At 36.0% G+C, this 19,119-nt stretch overlaps 1 protein-coding gene across 2 annotated transcripts; it reads right to left on the reverse strand.

Moving 5' to 3' along the window:
• Positions 1-5,835: 5,835 nt before the first annotated feature.
• On the reverse strand, positions 5,836-12,323 carry LOC104216094 (uncharacterized). 2 transcript variants are annotated; one of them, XM_009766055.2, is made up of 2 exons: positions 11,168-12,323; positions 5,836-6,215 (listed from the first exon to the last, which is right to left on the reverse strand). In XM_009766055.2, the coding sequence occupies exon 1, from the start codon at positions 12,139-12,141 to the stop codon at positions 11,170-11,172; it is 972 nt and encodes a 323-aa protein (XP_009764357.1). In that variant the 5' UTR covers positions 12,142-12,323; the 3' UTR covers positions 5,836-6,215; positions 11,168-11,169. The 2 variants fall into 2 exon arrangements, with proteins under 2 accessions (XP_009764357.1, XP_009764358.1); XM_009766056.2 differs by lacking the exon at positions 5,836-6,215 and adding an exon at positions 6,299-6,581 and having other exon boundaries at positions 11,168-12,243.
• Between the last annotated feature and the right edge of the window lie 6,796 nt (positions 12,324-19,119).

Consider the following 19,119-nt stretch of genomic DNA (forward strand, 5'->3'; position numbering starts at 1 on the left):
AGGGTGATAGGGATATGGGGATTCATGGAGCACATGATGATAAGCACACAGCAAGTAATTGGTATAGACATGCTCAGAAACAAGTAGAGGGGTAACATACTGATCTTGAGGAAGGGAAGACATAATAACATGCTAATAATGTTACCATCAACTACAAGTTTCACAATAAAACTACAAATATAAGCAAACTAGAAACAAAATAAACTGAAGCAATAAGAAAATCATATTGTTGTTGGGACTTTGAATTGAAACTAGAACATACAAGTAAAGAGGATAGTAAGCAGAGTGAAAGAACAAGAGAACACAATGGTTAGCCTTGGCTTGCAGCCGGCTAACTTAAAGCAGTAGCAAGTAGTACAAAAGAGAGAGCAGAAAGTTTGAGTGTGAGAGATAGTTTTTGAACCAAGAGTTCGTGTGTTGTGCTAATGAAAGACTAGAGTATTTATAGTCTGAAAGCAGGTAGTAAATAAGGTATAAATCAAAGTCCATTAGTAATTAAGGAACTCAGAATCAATCAATCAGTCAGGAAATCAAGGTAAGTACTCCCTTAAGTTAAAGGATTTAATTCGAACGGTAAGAACCAGTGGCATATAAGGCAAGAAATCAGTATATGACTAATAAGGAAAGAATCAAATTTAGTAAGTATAGGGTAAGAAATTAGGGCTAATTTCAGAAAACTCCTAATTAAGGAAATGGTTCAGTAAGAATAAAGTACCACAGCAAATAAAGTAGGAGAATCAGTTAATTTAAAGAAACGAAGTAGAAATTTAGGGTGTAAAAGAGAATCTTCCAATCAGACCATAAAATAAAATAAAAAATCAGAATCAATCAAGAGGAAGTTATGATTCCATACTCATCAGATAAATAGAGTAAGAACAAACAAACGTAGCAACCGGTCAAGGTTAACAATAGAAAGAGGAAAGTCTCGAACAATCGATGAACATAATCACATAGAGGTGGTATAAGTTAGGCTAAAAGCTCAGTAAGAACACATTCGAGGCAGGTTAATCACAGAAACTTAAACAAGAATTGAGTAGTCATGCTAACACACAGAACCAAACAAAGAAAATCTAGAAATATTAGGGATTCTAACACAGACGAGTTGAAAAAGCAGTAAGAACATAGAATCAGTCGAAATATGCAAAGGATAGAAGTTTAAACATAAAAAAATCGGCTTAAACAATGTGTAGAAGAAGTTTTGAAAAACCCTAACTTCAAAAGAAAGTTAAAACAACTGAAATCGATGATTTTTACAAAAGAGGTTCGAGAACAGTGTAAAACATAAAAGGAACAGACTTGAATCGTTTAAAAATAGCAATGATCTAAGAGATGCAAACGAAAATTAGGGTTTCAAAAGAAACCCAAATAGAGATGGAAGAACCTGCTTAGAACTTCAAAGATCGTAATAAATACCGTGTGATTTTGCTCGAAATCACACCGGAATAGCCATGAACAACCAAAACAGCAAACCCTAGATACAAGTCGGCGTGGCCCAGGGCCCTGTAAGTCCTCAGAGAAGATGAGCAAGGCAATGGAGGAGCCATTGGAGGCTTGGGGTTGAAGGGTGGTCACAGGAGAAGATCGGAAAAGGAAGGCGGTTGAAAGGGGTTTAGGGTTAGTTTGAGAGAACAGAGGAGATGAGAGAATCTAAGGGCGGTGGTCTTTTAGAAATGAGGTAGGGTTAGGGGGTCTTAGAAATTAAAAAAGGAAAGGAATCATATGGGTCGTTGATCTGGGAGATCAACGGCCAGGATTTGATTTATGTTGGATCAGGTAGATGGGTTCCGGGTTTGGGTAAGTGTATATAGGGTCGGGCTAGGGTAATTGGGTATGAAATTGGGCTGGGGTTGGGTTCAATTTAGGCTATAATCGAAATGCAAATCTGGCTATAATTAAAATAGCCAATTTTCCACTATTTAATTTATAATAAATAATAAACAATTTCTGAAAAATAATTTTATATACCAAAATGATTTAAAATATATATTTATTATTTTAAAAATATAGGTACCAATTTTACACATATAAAATGTAATTATACATTAAGGGCTAATATTGCAATTGTATGCAATTTTAGCTTTAAAAATACCAAATGCAATTATAAATATACAAAAAAAAAATATTAACCATATTTTGGCATAAGTATAGAAATTAAATGAATAATATCATAATAATAATTTGGAAAATAATTATTGGGGATTTTGTGAATAAAAGGGGAGGAAGTAAATCAATTTAAATCCTTAAAATTATGGAAAATTATAAAAACCTTGTGCATGCTTATATATGCATGTATATGTTATTTTGAAGGTATTTATGCATATTTAAAATATATAGAGAAAATTTGGGTATCAACACCTTCGATCTGCGTTATATGGTTGGTATCGATCTCTGTTCGATTCGGACTCCCTGTCGATGCCCCTTTGAATCCTGCCCTCAGACATGTTTGGTAAACGGAACCGGATGGAGCTCCCAACTGATCATCCTCAACTCTGATCTTCGATTGGTACCGATTATGCACATCGTCCTAGGTTACCGCTGGATACTCAATCAAATTCTGCTTTAGTTGACGTGATGCTATCGAACTTCGCTCGTTCAAAGCCTGAGTAAAGGCTTGGATAGCCCAATCATCGGTAAGCGGGGGTAGGTCCATGCGTTCCATCTGAAATTGAGATACGAATTCCCTTAACATTTCATTGTCCTTCTGTCTCACTTTGAAGAGGTCCGACTTCCTGGTCGCGACCTTTATTGCTTCGGCGTGCGCTTTTACGAACAAATCAGCGAGCATGGCGAAAGAATCGATGGAATTGGGTGGCAAATTGTCCCCTTTGATAAAGTTTCTCCAAATTTTTTCAACAAAATGGATTCAATCTCATCATCTTCTAAGTCATTTCCCTTTATTCCGCATGTGTACGAAGTGATGTGTTCATTAGGATCGGTGGTCCCGTTGTACTTGGGGATATCCGGCATATGGAACTTCTTAGGAATGGGCTTCGAAGCCGCACTTTGAGGAAAAGTCTTCTGCATGAACTTCTTTCAATCCAAACCCTTTAGGATCGGGGGTGCCCCCGGTATTTGGTCAACTCGTGAGTTTTACGTTTCTACCTTTTTGTCATTAGCCTCGATTTTCTTTTCACCTAATTCTATCCGTTTAGTGAGCTCCTCGAGCATTTTCATGATGGGGGTATCAGTTCCCAATCCATTAATTTTTTCCCGCACGGGTTCGACCCTATAAGCAACTTCCTGTGATGTATCGAGTTCGATTCTGATTTTGGAGTTGTGCTATCACGGCCTGCTAAGTTTGTAGCATCTCAAATATCATTCGAAGGCTAATCCTCCTTCTTCACCATTTTATGTGTTCTGATCGGCTGCTCGGGCGTCTCTGTCGACGCTATTTTTAGGGTCGGCGCCTAAATCTCCACGAATGGCGACATGAGAATTGACATCAATCGGATCCACGGCATGTGGTGCGTCGGAATTTATTGGAGGTACTCCATTTCCCGGGACGACTACGTGCTCGTCTTCGCCATGAATACCAAGGCCGGTGTCAGTGTGAGTGGGTACTGCTTGAGAGTTTGACATATTGATTCCTGAAATCAAAAATACTCACAAGAACAAGCGTAAAAACAGTGTGTGTTATGAAGGTTAATATTAAGCAATCACTATTATCCTTAGCCCCACGGTTGGCGCCAAACTGCTTACCTAAAAATTGAGTAACAATTAAAATTGTAATGTGGTTTTAAGGATACGTAATTTCACTTAATACCAATTGATTAATTAAGAGATAAGTGATAAAATTGACAAGAATATAAAACAAACTAATATTTGGACAGTGTCCTCGAGCTGATGAACCCTCGAGAATAGTAAAGCAAGAATAGTTAAAGAACAATAAATTGATGAATAATAGAGAAATATTATATTGCTTTGATCTGTATGAATGTTCTTCCTCTACAAATGATGGGGACCCCTCTTTATATACTAGAGGAATCCTAATAGTGGTACAATTCTAATTACGGAAGTAAATCTCATGATTGATACAAATAATCGCCCTTGATTTGATCCGTTTTGAGATTTTCGCCGTGGTCTCTGACCAGTTACGGATATTTCGTCTTTCCGTTATTCCGCTCGAAGCTGATCATATCTGGTCTCGATCATCGGGGACCTTGATCTCGATGGGAACCTCGATCTCTGAACTCGGTATCTTGTCTTCGTGCTCAGGCATGATCTATTACGAGGCTGACCCTCGATGCAGTTCTCTGATCTTGAAATGATGGCAAAATCCCGATTTACCCGTATACAAAAATATTTCATAGAATTAATTATAAAAGCTATCTGATTGAGTTACCATTTATATCTCTTTAAATTACTAACGTTATTTTCTTTTAATAGTCCAGTATATCAAAAATAAACTTTTCTTTTCATTTGTCCATTTTAACAAATAAAGAAAAAATATTTTGATTTTCTTGCAATATTACTATTAAGTATTCACACTTCACAATCATTGCTTTGTTGATAGGATTTTAGTTACCATTATACAGAAACACTAAGGTCCACTTCTTTACGTCAAAGAATGGATGAGGTTAGCAGCCTACTTGATTTAGATTCTTGGTGAATAGATCTAATGCATTTGACCTAAAAGAAAATTTTGATAAAATGGGTGGACGAAATTTGTAATCAACTCAATTTGAAATTTAGGCTTGTATAGGAGACCATGAGACCTCAATCAGATAGAAGTAAGGGAGTTCTCATTTTTGGATAAAATTTATTATATATTTTATTATTCAGTTGGAGTATTAGGAAATATTAAATAATCTATATCTTACCGAAGAACTAATTAATTGCAAGTTGAAAAGTCACATTCTAGAGTGAATCGATTTGTATGAATATAATTATTAGTAGTTTTCATATGCTACTTTTTTCAATAAGCACGTTTTATACAAAAAGGAATATCCAAAAGGATATACTTTTAATTTTAACTGACACTTTTCAGCGCTACTGATGTGAATAATGTCGAAGTTATAAGAGTAAGCAAACTTCGATTTGGTCTTTGTAGTTTGCACCTTTGCTTTAAACACACAGGGCAAAAACATGTAATTTCTTCTTTAAAATGAAAATGTAATATGCATGGAATCAATTAAAACCTTTTACTATTTACTACATCCTCCACTGCTGCTATATATATATATTTGATTTATTGTTCAAAATTTAAGGTGTCAGAAATTGAGTATAATGATTTAAGTGTTTTGAGCTATGAAAAGATTATACGACGAAGTGTGTGCTGGGTATGAAGGAAAATACTTTTTCTACAAGAAAAGAAAGTATGTTTTTTGTTAAAATGAAAAAAATATTTTTTATATCATAAAAAAATACTCATTTGTTGAAATTGAAAAATAAAATTGGGGAATATGAGTCGAAGCAATAACAAGAATATTTCTAGTAGAAAATCTTTCACAATCCCTGGAGAGATGGTTCACTAATAGACCGAGGGCTAAGTCATTCGACTCATTCACATGAATTGAAGGGTGATATAAAATCGGTCTATTTCCGGCATCATATTCATTGTTAGCCCATTCATCCTAGTTAGCAGTTCCAGCTCCGTAAAGAAAGTATTATTAATAATATTTTTATTTAGGGTAGGGGCGAGGTGGAGGGGTTGGGGTGGTAGGTGGAGGTGGGACGAGGGTTGGGGTTGGTGAGGATGGCGAATAGGGTGAGGAAAATTGAGAAGGAGATTTGAAAATTCTCTTGATAGAGAAAACATTTTCCTCCAATTGGAGGAAAATGAGTTCATGCGGAAAATGTTTTCCAAAACATTTAAGCCAACCAAACAAGAGAAAATTGAAAAATATTTTTTGAAAAATATTGTTATCTTTGCAGTTGCAAACTTGCCGAAGCAAGAAAATGAAAATGCCAATTACATATACATAGTATCTCCTTTCTCATGTCATGTCACCCAACAAGCTTAACAAGTACAATGTCCTCTGGCATTTTTTGAAGGTATAACATAAACCAGAAGCTACTTGGTGGAACTACCGAATCAAATTTCCACAACCATGTAACCAGAAGCTAAGAAAGAATAAGTAACCTATCAAAAAAGCTTAGAAATATAAAGTTTGTAGTCTATCTTATCCTTCAAGATTGAACAGAGAGCACAGAAATAGCTACATTTTCTGATTATGAGGGCAATCTTCCACAATTAGGTATCAGCATAGCACAACCTGTTATGATAACAAACACGTCAAGAGAGCATCATTTTTGGTTTTGGAATTCAAATGAACTCTATTACAGAAGAAACTGCTGCAATCCCACAAATGATCCCAAGGTTATATAGCAGAAAACCATTAAAAAGATGCTAAAAACTTCCAATTAGCACAATTCTCATGTCATGTCACCCACAACCAAGCTGACATAAATGCTTCAGGCTAATTACATGCAAACTCAACAAGGAGAACCACGAAATCAAACCACAAAAAAGCAAATTCTAGTTTGAATACTGTCAAAAAGATGATCAAATGCTTGCTCCGATCTCTTCACTGTCCTACCACCTTTGTCTTTTCTCAATTTGTTGTATCAATAATCAATGTCTGCAAGTGAAATATCAAACATCTAATCATGAATACATTAGGGTCACCAAAAGAAAAGTAGCTCCAATTGTGGCATCTTTAGTTGAGTAGCAAAATATGCATTCCAAACAGTTTACTCAGCTACCACTTCACCATAAGACCAAGGAGCCAAGAAGAGAAACATATAATCCAACTCAAAGCAACTGCTAGAACTTGCATGTCTAGAGGTTACAATTAGTAGCCATGAGGGATTGTAGCAGTATCATGTTCCTCATCAGACTTGGACTACTTAGCTAAACTAAGTGCAAGCCAACTACAGTTAACCGAAATAACTTGCAAAGCCCAAGGCACACCCAAAGCCAAAAGAGCTGCAAAGAGAAACAACTATGCAGACTCAAAGCAATTGCGAGAGCCTGGACATCCAAAAGTTGCCATTGTTAAACAAACCAATATAAGTGCCCAAAGCATATAGTTTATTCTCTAATAATAAGGTAAGATTTCATGCTGCTTCCCTTTAAAGGAGCGGGCAAAGTGATCTGTGAAAAGATTGGAAGATCCGACCTAAGAAGGTTATAGCCCTTTAGATTTCTTGATCATTAGCGCCCCCATACCCCCCTATTATTTATATTATAGTCATATAGGAACTAAAGAAAATTTGACAACCTAACTAATAGAAAGGGGATGCGCTCAAGCATGCGAAGAAAGCTCGAAGAGCTTCCCTTTACACGAGCCAATTGTGTGTGGCGCTGCATATGGCAAGCGCTACCCGTCGCTTGCAAGCCATGTGCTATTATAAGATTTTCACATTCCTCATCAAACTTGGACCATGTGGTCAGTAGAGTGCAAGCTGATAGTTAAATGAAAATAACTCAGAGCCCAATGGTAGCCTCAATATGCTAAGTCATGATAGCTAAGTGCTAACAAAGCCAGAAAATTATCCTTTCACAAACTGTCCATCAATGTGCATGCCTAGGACAAAGAATGTATATCCTTGGCCAAAATATCCACAGCAATATTCCTATTAGATTCTCCGCTCGAAATAAAAGGATTAGTCAATTCAATCCTCGATGGAAATGGAACTATTGGATTAGTCAATTCACTCCTCGATGGAAATAGAACTATTAGAGCTGGAAGATCATTTTGAGATCTTATGAACTTTTTCTTTACTTGGGCATGGACAATTTCTTTTCGAATTCCAGCGAAGGCAAAAAAACACTACACATTTGTCCAAGCCTTGGTGGACAGAGTTACCTGGTACCTTTGTTGGTGGGAGGTAGCAAGTATCTCGTGGAATTAGTCGAGGAGCGTTGAAGCCGGCCCAGACCCCACGGTTATTAAAAAAAAAAGCTCTACCATATCAAGCACTCACTTCCGCAAATGACTTCACTAAACAAGCAAGAAAAGATCTTTCTAATTTATTAGTCAAGCACTAACAAGCAAGACAAATGCATTCACTATCACAAAAGAGTAGTGGGTGCAGAAATTAATTCACTTACAAACCTCACATAGGAATCTCAAATTCAACTCTTCCAGGCAACATGGGGACTCCCGTATTGAGATTTGAATTTTCAGTGAACAGCACGATAGCTTTGGGTTAATATTGAACTTCGTGTGTCTGATCCCAATCCCAGATAAAGGAAAAATGTTGTTCTAGGTTGCTTACCAACACAAACTATAGTGTAAAAATAGTCATATGCTGAATCTTAAATATTAAATTAACTGAAACGTGCTTACAGAGGACGGTCCACCCAAATAGAAATAAAGAGGAAACATATGGCTGACCCCAACTAGTTTGAGTTGAGACAAAGTTGATTTTGATATACACCTTCGAATCTCCTGCAGTTGCAATTTTTTTCATCCATAATGATGCTTTAGCTTTGCATCGGGGTGACCTATCATTATAGCTCTCAAACTTAAGCTCCTTGAATGGCATATCAATCAATTGTTGACAGTCTCCTTGCAATTCAGGAAAAGCTTTCATACAATGAATTATCCACGCGAGGCATGACAAAAAAGACACTACTTTTTTCGACAAGCAATAAAAATATAATTTTGCTTTATTACCTATAGGTATCAAGTTTCTAACAGGATATTGATACCCACAAAAACTTAGTAGGCTGCAATCCCTAACCAGCATGAAGAGAGAAAAAGGATGAAGTTCTCATATACTATGACAATGCGATAAAAGAAATCAGTGTTTAAAGGCGTCCATGAGGCAACTTATCCTAGTGCGTAAATTTCTTGAAGTGAGAATGAACTTCGGGTTTCTGATTTTAATTGCCACTAGATGCTCTGATGCGGGTGCTTTGCATCTCTTTTCCCCAGTAAGTAAACAAACAATTTTATTAATACAAAATAGAACTAAGATCATTTTGCATACGTAGAATATTTATTACAATAGTCGGCCCCTTCACCATTCCTGTTAGGGCAGTTAAGAATTTAGCACCTTTTAACCTTCACCTAGAACTAGCATAATATGCCAAAAGGACATTATAAATAGACGTATTAATTTATTTGAGTTTGTGTATTGTTTCTGATTTTCTTTTCAGAATCATCTTTGATATCTTTCCTTCTAAGCTCTAAACTACTCAGCATATACATGCTGAGATACTGTTCCATAATTTATTTTTATCAGTATATTGTTCTGTAATCTTTTCATATTCTTGCTAAGTCCTCGGTACTGTCCATCTCAAACTAAGAAAATATTTTTAGAAAGAGGTCTCATAATTGAGTTACCAAAAGGAATAATTGATTAATATCCTCAATCTCCATTTCACACATCGCATAAAAACACTCAACCCCTAGTTCTACAAGTTAAATTAAGTTAAAACAGCATTATAACAAATTACCCAACAAAATAACTAACCAGCCGACAAAAGATGGCAACTACATATGGAGCTCAACTTTTCCAAATTATATTCCATAGCCACTTGTTGACAGAACTGCTGTCGCATCTCTCTAACTTTTCCCTCCCAAATCTTATTTTCTCCTTCCAATAGCATCTTAGTGAAGACTTCTAGAGTGGAGAAACCAACATCTTTTCTAAGCATCTTAGCTATCACTTGGTGTCCATATTAAAGCATATTCAGGCACAGTAATATGACAACTCAGAATCAAATAGAGGGATCTCTCCTCTTTCCATGCCATAATGCATTGAAGTGACAATGTTTTCATATACTTGTAGCTGATCATTCTGCAATCTACCATATCTAATCAACATATTTACGTTCAGTATCTCATTCCCAGGAGAGTCTATACATGTGTACTGAGTACCATCACCGAAACAAGGGATCAAGGTCTGATATTAATAAGTAGTCGCAACTTGCAACTGAAAACCACATCAGGAACTGGGTGAATCACATCCAAATGAGACCACAGCTGATGGATCTAAAAGTTGAGGTTGGATTGGAGTTTCCACGGAAAATACTAATAACCAGAGGAAAAAGGAGAAGGAAGAAAGATAGAACATATATTAGCTACTTTAATTTGGTATACACAACATTCTATGTCTTCCTAGCAAAACTATTTTACTAGTAAAAGCTGTGTACACTTAAGTAAACTGAACTTGTGCATAACCAGAAGCCAGGAAATATGTTGTTAGCAAATTATCACTAAAAGAATAATCAATTCACTAAGCCGAGTCGAAGACAGTTCTTACAGTTTACATGTTAAACAGAGTATAAGATGTTTGAGCTCCCTAACTCAACACCACCACCCTACCCCCTACCTCCACCCACCCACCCAAAAAAAATATTTCCAACAAAAGAATCATACAATGAGTTGTGGTTCTGACTAACGAGGCGATCCCTCGCCTATACGTCTATTTTGTTTTTCAAGTACACTGCCCAACAAAGGGGTGGAGCTAGTTAGACTATCATAGAAAGATACCATTCCAATCATTAAGGGAAAAAAACGAAATCTGTTATAGGGCAGAGCAGAGGTTTGGTGAGGCTGAAAGAGCAGAAGTACCAACTCAGTTATTGCAGGTAGGCCTATCCTTATTTATTCTCATATCCATTTATATCACTCAATCATAGTTAATAAATTGAAGTTCCATCTCCAATGGGATTTAATGGAGATACAATCACTGGAAAACAAGGAGAAGACTCGACATTAAGTCCAACATAAAAGACAAAGTTAAAGAAATTTATCTCAATTGATACAATGAACAATGATATAACTTTCCTTCTATAAACAGCAGGGAACCAATCATATGCACTATATTATTTACATAGGTCCTCGGGCAGATCACATAAAATAATGCTTATTAACATTAAAATAAGAATAGTAATACTAAAAACATTTTAACAAGTACAACAAACAAAGACCTTCGTTATTAATAGAGTTCATCAAAAAGCGCAAAGAACAAAGACTACCATGACTTATTATGTAAAATGAACAAATTCAAGTGCCAAAACACAAAAACCTACTAGAAAAGCTAAGACGCGCAAAGAACAAAGACTACCATGACTTATTATGTAAAATGAACATATTCAAGTGTCAAAACACAACAACCTACTAGAAAAGCAAATGTCTTTGCACTAACTCTTGCTTACATATCACGCAACAAAAGAAAAATAAAAGCACAAGGATCTAGCCATTCTCACCATCATGGTGTCAAGGCACCAGTTTCCATGTTCTCCATCTGAACACTGCTTTTCAACGGCACATACTCCCCAAGGTATCCCCCAAGATGATCATACAGAGCAGTCTTGTCTATCCCCTGATGATGATAACTCTTGCAAACATAGTAAAACACACTTTGCACCAAAAGCCCCACAAGATTCACAATCACCAATACTCCAACCAGGAATCCACCAACCACAATTCTTGAAAACACACCATAACTTTCACCTCCATGCACTACAATTGTCCCAAAAAAACCATTAATCACCCCACAAATCGACAAGTACCCGAAGACAAGGAAAAATGCCATCCCTGTCCTCCCTTTCAACAACTCATAACTCTTCTTCATAGCTCCTATACCATAAACAGGCTCAAGAACAGACACCACACTAGCCAAATGCCACAATGCACTGATGTAAACATGCACTACAAGGAAGAGCACAAACACAACCAAGAATGAAAAGAGGAACAAAACCACATTCTGGGTATCTGCTGCCACAATCAAAAGCACAAGAAAAATCAAGAAAACAGTGTTATAAGCCAACATAGAAAGAGAAACCCAAATGAAAGTAATAAAAAGCCTCTTGAAAACACTGGGAATAGCAGCTAAGGTAGAAGAAAAAGACACAGGCTTTGAGGTGTAAATTGATGCCACAGTGAAAACAACAGCAGCAGTTGAAAGTAAAGAGAAACCAAACAAGAAAAGCAGGTAACAGAACTGGAAAACAATGAGCTTGGTCCATTGTGAGGCATGAGATGAATTTGGGTTTTCTTGAAGCTGAGTAATGATGGGGTGAGTGAACAAAGAATGAGCCAAGATTGCAAAAGACAAAGGGAATACTAATGTAAGGGTAATAAGGTAGAAAGTTTTTGGGGATCTTTTGGGTATGGAGATTGATTCTTTGAAAATATCAGGTATAGTCAAGAATTGAAGCTCCTCTGGTGGCAGATCCATTATTACCAAAAAGCAATTCTTGATTTGGGAAATTTTTGAATTTTTTTAGCTGAAAAGGGTGTGATCTTGGATGGGAGATGATTTCAAGATTGAGTTTTTTTTTGCTAAAATGATTCTTGCTCTAATGCACCGCCACGTTTTTTTTCTCGAAAAAGTTGGTAAAGTGTACGCGTTAAAGCATTAGGTACAAAGATTGCTGCATCAGTTTTTTCTGACACAAAGGAAATTTCTAAGCGCCCTATCAATTTTTTAATTTTACATTAGACTATTCTATAATACAGAGATTAGTATAGATGGAATGTCGGAGGAGCAAGGGGATTATTGTCTAATCGTGTTTATTTAATAACAAGATAACTTATCCGTTATAATAAATATCATACAATATAAAATAAATATGTGATTCTTAGTTGAGTTATATGTTAAATACACGAATGTATTATATGCATTTGATTTGTTCTTTTCACTAAATAGTAAAACATTTAATAAAAATAAAGTGAAAAGTAAAGAAACTAAAAATAAAAAAGAAAATCTCTCTATTTTTTGTATTGATCTTCTTTTTCTTTCCTTTTCAATTCCCTAATCTCTCTACTATTTTTTTCTCTTTTTCTCTCTATTGCTATCTTATACTGCCTCTACAAACTATTTTTCTTTTCTTTCCTTCTATTTCTTTTCCCTATAGTTGCTTTTTCAATTTGCCTCATTAAATTTAATATTTTGGTAATATATTATTCAAAAACCTTTAAAAGGGGGGAAATTTTAATTTTTTTTACCACATCCAATTTAATTCTTGGGAGTTAATATACATACAAAACCTTAAATAAAAGAATCGAAAATAATTAAAATTGTTACACTTCTAATTAGGCAAGAGAAAAATGCGAAAAAAGTGATGAAAAATAATTGGTCATTTTAATTCTGGAGAAGTGCCACGTTATATCTCTATAAGTTAGATACAAATCGTATTCTTCAGACAATGACCTATAATCTATTAGTAAAATCCAGCAAAATATAAAAACTTACAAATAAGAAAAATGCTTGTAACACCAGAGTCACCATTGTGACATTATGATCCATATACAACACACACAAAAATAAAACAAAAAAAGTGACTTGAAAATAGAAGTTGCATACAAACCACAAAAGTAATGAAAATTCATAGAAAAGCTTGCCAAAATTAATCATGTATCATTAAAATAAAAGCTTGCCAAATTTCTTCACCGGCTCTTGGAACTTGATAGAAAGATATTCTTAGTATCATCATCATCTTGACCTTGGTTTACTCCATGTACATAAACATTGTCTGATATGTATAAGTGCAGATGCACAAGCATTTGCTGAAATGTTTGATTTTACTTTAATTTTAATATGTAATACGGAATACCGTTAAAACAAAAAAGAATTTGAAAACTCACCAGTTATATAATTCAAATAAAACCAGTGTGATGACCCAAAATATCATCTTTAAATTAAATAATCATCTCGGTATTTTTAAGACCTTGAAAAGCGATATCAATAATTCCTCGACTTGCGGCGCAGTCCGTATAATTTTTCGGAAGGTTTTTATGTGAAAAATGGACTAAATTGGGAACTAGAGCTTTAAAACTCAACTGAGTTGACTTCGGTCAACATTTTGAGCAAATGAACCCAGATAAAAGTTTTGACCATTTCGGTAGTTCCGTATTGTGACTTGGGACTTGGTCATGTGCCCAAAAGCGAATCTGGAGGTCCCTAGATCAAATTATCGTCATTTAACGGAATCTAGAAATCTAAGGCTAAAGATTTCTTAAGTTTGACCGGAGAGTTGACTTTTTGATATCGGGATCGGAATCCAGTTCTGAAAATTTTTATAGCTTCGTTATGTCATTTATGACTTGTGTGCAAAATTTGAAGTCAATCGGACTTGATTTGATAGGTTTTTGCATCAAATATAGAAGTTGGACGTTCTTAGTTTCATTAGGCTTGAATTGGGATATGATTCACAATTTTAGCATTATTTGATGCGATTTGAGGTTTCGACTAAGTCCGCATCATGTTTTAGGACTTGTTGGTGTATTTTGTTGAAGTCCCGAGGGCCTCGGGTGGATTTCGGAAGGTCAACGGGTAGAAAAAGCTGCTGAAATTCTCTTTGGGAAGCTGCTGTTTTTTTTACAGCCTCGTGAATAGTACCTCGTGAACAGTACCGTGTATAGTACCCCGTGAACAGTACCCGAATGCGTGAACAGTGCCCCCGACATTTTCTGGGCAGATTCTTAATTTCTGAAAATGGGACTTTGTCCCATTTTCCATTTTTGTCAAATTGGAGCTCGGGAAGAGGCGATTTTCGGGAGATTTTCAGAGAAAACAACGGGGTAAGTGTTCTTAACTTAATTTTGGTTAGATTACCCGAATCTATTATTAGTTTTGATACTAAATCTATGAATTTAGTTGGAAGAGTTTGAAAACTCTCTCAGATAGATTTGAGGATTTGAGGGTCAAAATGTTATCGAAATTTAGTAATTTTGGTATGGTTAGACTCGTGGTTGGATGAGGTTTCATATTCCGTAATTTTTGTCGGGTTACGAGACGTGGGCCCCACGGGCAAATTTTTAGTGCAATTTCGGATTTTAATGGAAAATGTAGAATTTCATATGGAATTAATTCTTATAATTTTTATTGACTGAATCGAATTGTTTATGACTAGATTTGAGAATTTCGGGCACGAATTCGCGAGGCAAAGACTTGTTGGAATTTTGAATTGGTTGCAAAGCGAGGTAAGTGTTTGGTCTAACCTTAGCTTGAGGGATTAGGAATTGTGTCTTATTTGTTACATGTTAATTGTGGAGTACGACGTATAGGCATGGTGACGAGTATCTATACGTTGGTGTCAAGCATGCCCGTGAGTCTTATACTTTGATTAACCTGACTCTGTTTCTAGTGTATATGCTCTATATTTTAATTTCTATTGAGGAATATGACTTGTGGAAGTATTATTATTTTGATGTTGTTTCCCTTGCCGGGATATTATTGTTTTGATGTTGTTCCCTTACCGGGATGTTATTGTTTTGATGATGTTTCCCTTGCCGGGATATTATTGTTTTGATGTTGTTTCCCTTGCCGGGATGTTATTGTTTTGATGATGTTTCCCTTGCCGGGATATTATTATTTTGATGTTGTTTCCCTTGCCGTGACGTTATTGTTTTGATGTTGTTTCCCTTGCCGGGATTTGATTGTTGTACTATTGTTCCCTTACCGGGATTGAATTGTTGAACATTATAGAGCATTGGCTCAAGTTGAGAATTGAATTGTTGAACATTATAGAGCATTGGCTCAAATTGTGATATTTTTTATTTTGCCTTGCCGAAATTGCTTTGTGATTGTTGCTTGAGTGAGGAAGAGCGATAAAGCACGAAGGGTGATGCCGTGCACATTTATATTATTCATATGGTGAGGAAAGAGTGTTAAAGCACGAAGGGTGATGTCGTGTCGCACGATGTACAATTCCATGCCGATTATATTGATTTTATGGTGAGGATGAGAGTAAAAGCACGAAAGGTGATATCGTGCAGATTATATTGATTTTTATGGTGAGGACGAGAGTAAAAGCACGAAGGGTGATGCCGTGCACTTGTCCTTTATTTTCCTGATTCTTGTTGATAATTGAATTATGGCTTTCCTTATATTCCTTTATTGGTTTCTGGTTAATACCTGATATTATTGACTTCCTTGCCTAGATTGCTTTGTGAATGATGCTTGGGTGAGGAAGAGTGTAAAGCACGAAGGGTGATGCCGTGTATGGTGAGGAAGAGTGTAAAGCACGAAGGGTGATGCCGTGTATGGTGAGGACGAGAGTAAAAGCACGAAGGGTGATGCCGTGCATTTTCTATTTGTTGTGTTTTTTTTTGTTATTAACATTTCAAGTGTATTAACTGTTTAGAGTCCTTTACTGTGTTGTGATACCTTGTGTTGTAAGCCATATTATTTTCAATATCTCGTCGCATTTATATAAAGATTTCAATACTTAAATTTTCAACAATTGTACTTTAATTAAAAAGGGTATTTTCTTTATTCAGACGATTTCAAAAAATAACTTCATCTTTTCTTGTTTATTTTCTAGTTGGGTTGGAAGTTGTACTCTATTTTATATTAAGTAAATGAGGCACTTTGAATATTTTTTATTGTATTGAGTTATGGACCCTATGAATTGAGTAACATGAGAATGTTGTTGCGAAATGTGAGACGGAGACATGTGGGCACAAGGTGCCGAGAAAAATATGATGATTTTTATTAATGACAGATTATGATATAGGCACGAGGTACTAGGGAAAATATTATGGTTTTATTTAATAGCACGTGAGTTGTCCGTGCGGTTGTGATATAAATATGGGCACGAAATGTCGTGAAAAATATGAAAGTGGGTTGAGACCTATATTAATTATGATTATGAAATGAGTTGTCACAAGATGACCTTTACTCGAAAGAATTATATTCGAAAGATGCTTATTTGAAAGAGATTTATTTGAAGGAAATATATTCAAAAGATATTTATTGAAAAACATATTATCTTAAAGATTATTACTTGAAGGATTTATAGGTGAAAGATTTATATTTGAAGGACTTGATTAGATGATTGCACTTGTATTTATTAATTGTTGAGAAACATTTATGGTATTCTTGTTACCTGCTTTTTATATCATTGGTTGATCATTGTTGCCATCATCGGTACCTGCTTCGTATTATTTTTGTACGCTATATTGCACAGGTTTATTTGGTAGTCTGGTCCTATCCTCGTCACTACTTCGTCGAGGTTAGGCTAGGCACTTACCAGCACATGGGGTCGGTTGTGCTGATACTACACTTCTGTACATTTTTGTGTACAGATCCAGGTATTTGATCGATAGTAGCTATTCGTTGTGGTGGAGACTCAGGGTAAACCTGTTGCAGCGTTCGTAGTCCTCAGAGTCAGCTTCAATTGTACTTATTTTCATTTGTTCCCTTTGTTTCGGAATAGTGATGTAATTATATTGTATGACTACTCCTAGAAAGGCTTATGACTTGTACTACCGGTTTTGGGAATTGTAAATTGTTTAGAGAAATTTCATTTGAAGTTAATAAATATCAATGTTATTTTAGTAAATTTTAGGCTTACCTAGTTTAGAGACTAGGTGCCATCACGACTCCTTCGGAGGGATTTTTGGGTCGTGACAACCAAAGACCACAATATATAGTTGGATTGGAAATTGGGTGGTCAAGCAGAGAATTGAAAAGATCAAAATATAGATAACAGATTAAATACAATTTAATACTAATAATTGTATAATTACTGTAAGCACGTGATTTTTACCCTATATGAGAATTACTCCCAAAAATTCAAAATAAAATGATTTTCCTTGGTGTGCAATTTTGTGAGATTTTGTGATATTTTTGGATAATTATTTGTATTTGTCTGTGCATGTTTATTTGTTAAATTAATAGAAAATACAAAAATATGTCGCATTTTGCATATAGGATTTAATTCTACAATTGTTAGTAATTAAATTTGTTTTACAAAAAATGAAAATTACAAAAATAAGCATCTTTTTGCATTTTTAGCATTTAATGTCCAAATGAACAATTTTATGCTTAATTATTACTTAATTGTGCGTTAATTGTTATTGGTAGTTAATTTGCACTTTTATAACTTAATTTAGTCCTTAATAATAATTTAAATATTTTTATAATTTAGTTTTAGAAAAATAAAAGAAGAAAAGAAAGCAAAAATACAAAGAAAAATCGGATTGGGCCATTTCTTCAAATTTAAACCCCAGGCCCAAATAATTGCCCAACCTTCCCCATGACCCGGTCCACTTCAAATCGGGTCGACCAGGTCCGCTCCGTTAACCCAAATACCCAACACCCCTTCTTCATTTTTGTCCAACATGAAACAAAACCAAAAAAAAAACACAAAAACCCTAGAAAACTAAAAATGATCCCCCCCCACTTTGGTTTCTTCTTCTCCAAACCTTCCAAACCCCCCATGGTTGCCCCTTGCAGCTTCTCCAAGCATCATCCATAGCCGTCCTGCCTAGCCTCTCGACACACACACACACGCACATCACCCTCACGACCCCGGCTCGACCAAACGACACAACCACCCTCGCGTCCAAACGCCCCCCGTCCTTCATTAAAACCACACAACCACCTTCAAGCTCGAGCTCGACATCCATGGTCGCTACGCTGCGTCCTCGTCGTCGTCGTCGTCCATTCCGTTCCCCAGTACGTCGTCGCCGCTGCTTCTCCTTCTACCATGGCAGCTGACGCTGCTTTTCTTCCTTCGACGAACAGCTGCTCGTCGTCCAGTTCGAGCCAAACAGACCCATCACGCTACTGCTACTGCTTCATCTTCTTCAGCCTGCTCCAGCAGCGTTACTGCTGTTGCGACGTCGTCTCTAAGCTTTGCCATCGTCGACCAGCTTCTTCTGCCTCTTCTCGTTCACGATAATGTCGAACCCGCCGGAAAACCTTCCCAAACCATCATCGTTTTCATCTCCAAACCCCACTCTAACCCGAACCCCATAGCTTCTGTGGTGTTTGCTGCTGCTTCGTCAGGCATTTGAATCGAAACAAACCTCGTTCCTGCTCGCCAAGATATTTGCCGGGCAAATTCGAGTTAGGTTGGTTTCAAGGTTTTCGGGCAGATTTATTTTCATCCAAAGTTCGTCTTGAAGGTCCGTCGTTGTTCGTCGTTTCATTTCCGGTTGGTTGATTTTGAGTTTTATTTTGTCCGTATTTCGTTTTGATATTCTCGAATCTAAAATCGGCAAATGATGTTTTGTTCATTATTTGGTGAATTTTTCAGTTTGTTTCATGTTTTGTTTTATCGTTCTTGTTTATTGTTTAGGTAAAAATTTGTAAGTTTGTTGGATTCAAATTGAAATTTAATTAATTATTTTTTCAATTTGTTTTATGTGTTGTTATGTATTTTCTAGAAATTAGTAATGTTGTTTGAATCATTTAATCCGTCAT

This window comes from Nicotiana sylvestris, chromosome 2 (genome assembly GCF_000393655.2).
Source record: "Nicotiana sylvestris chromosome 2, ASM39365v2, whole genome shotgun sequence".
NCBI classification, from domain to species: Eukaryota; Viridiplantae; Streptophyta; class Magnoliopsida; order Solanales; family Solanaceae; genus Nicotiana; species Nicotiana sylvestris.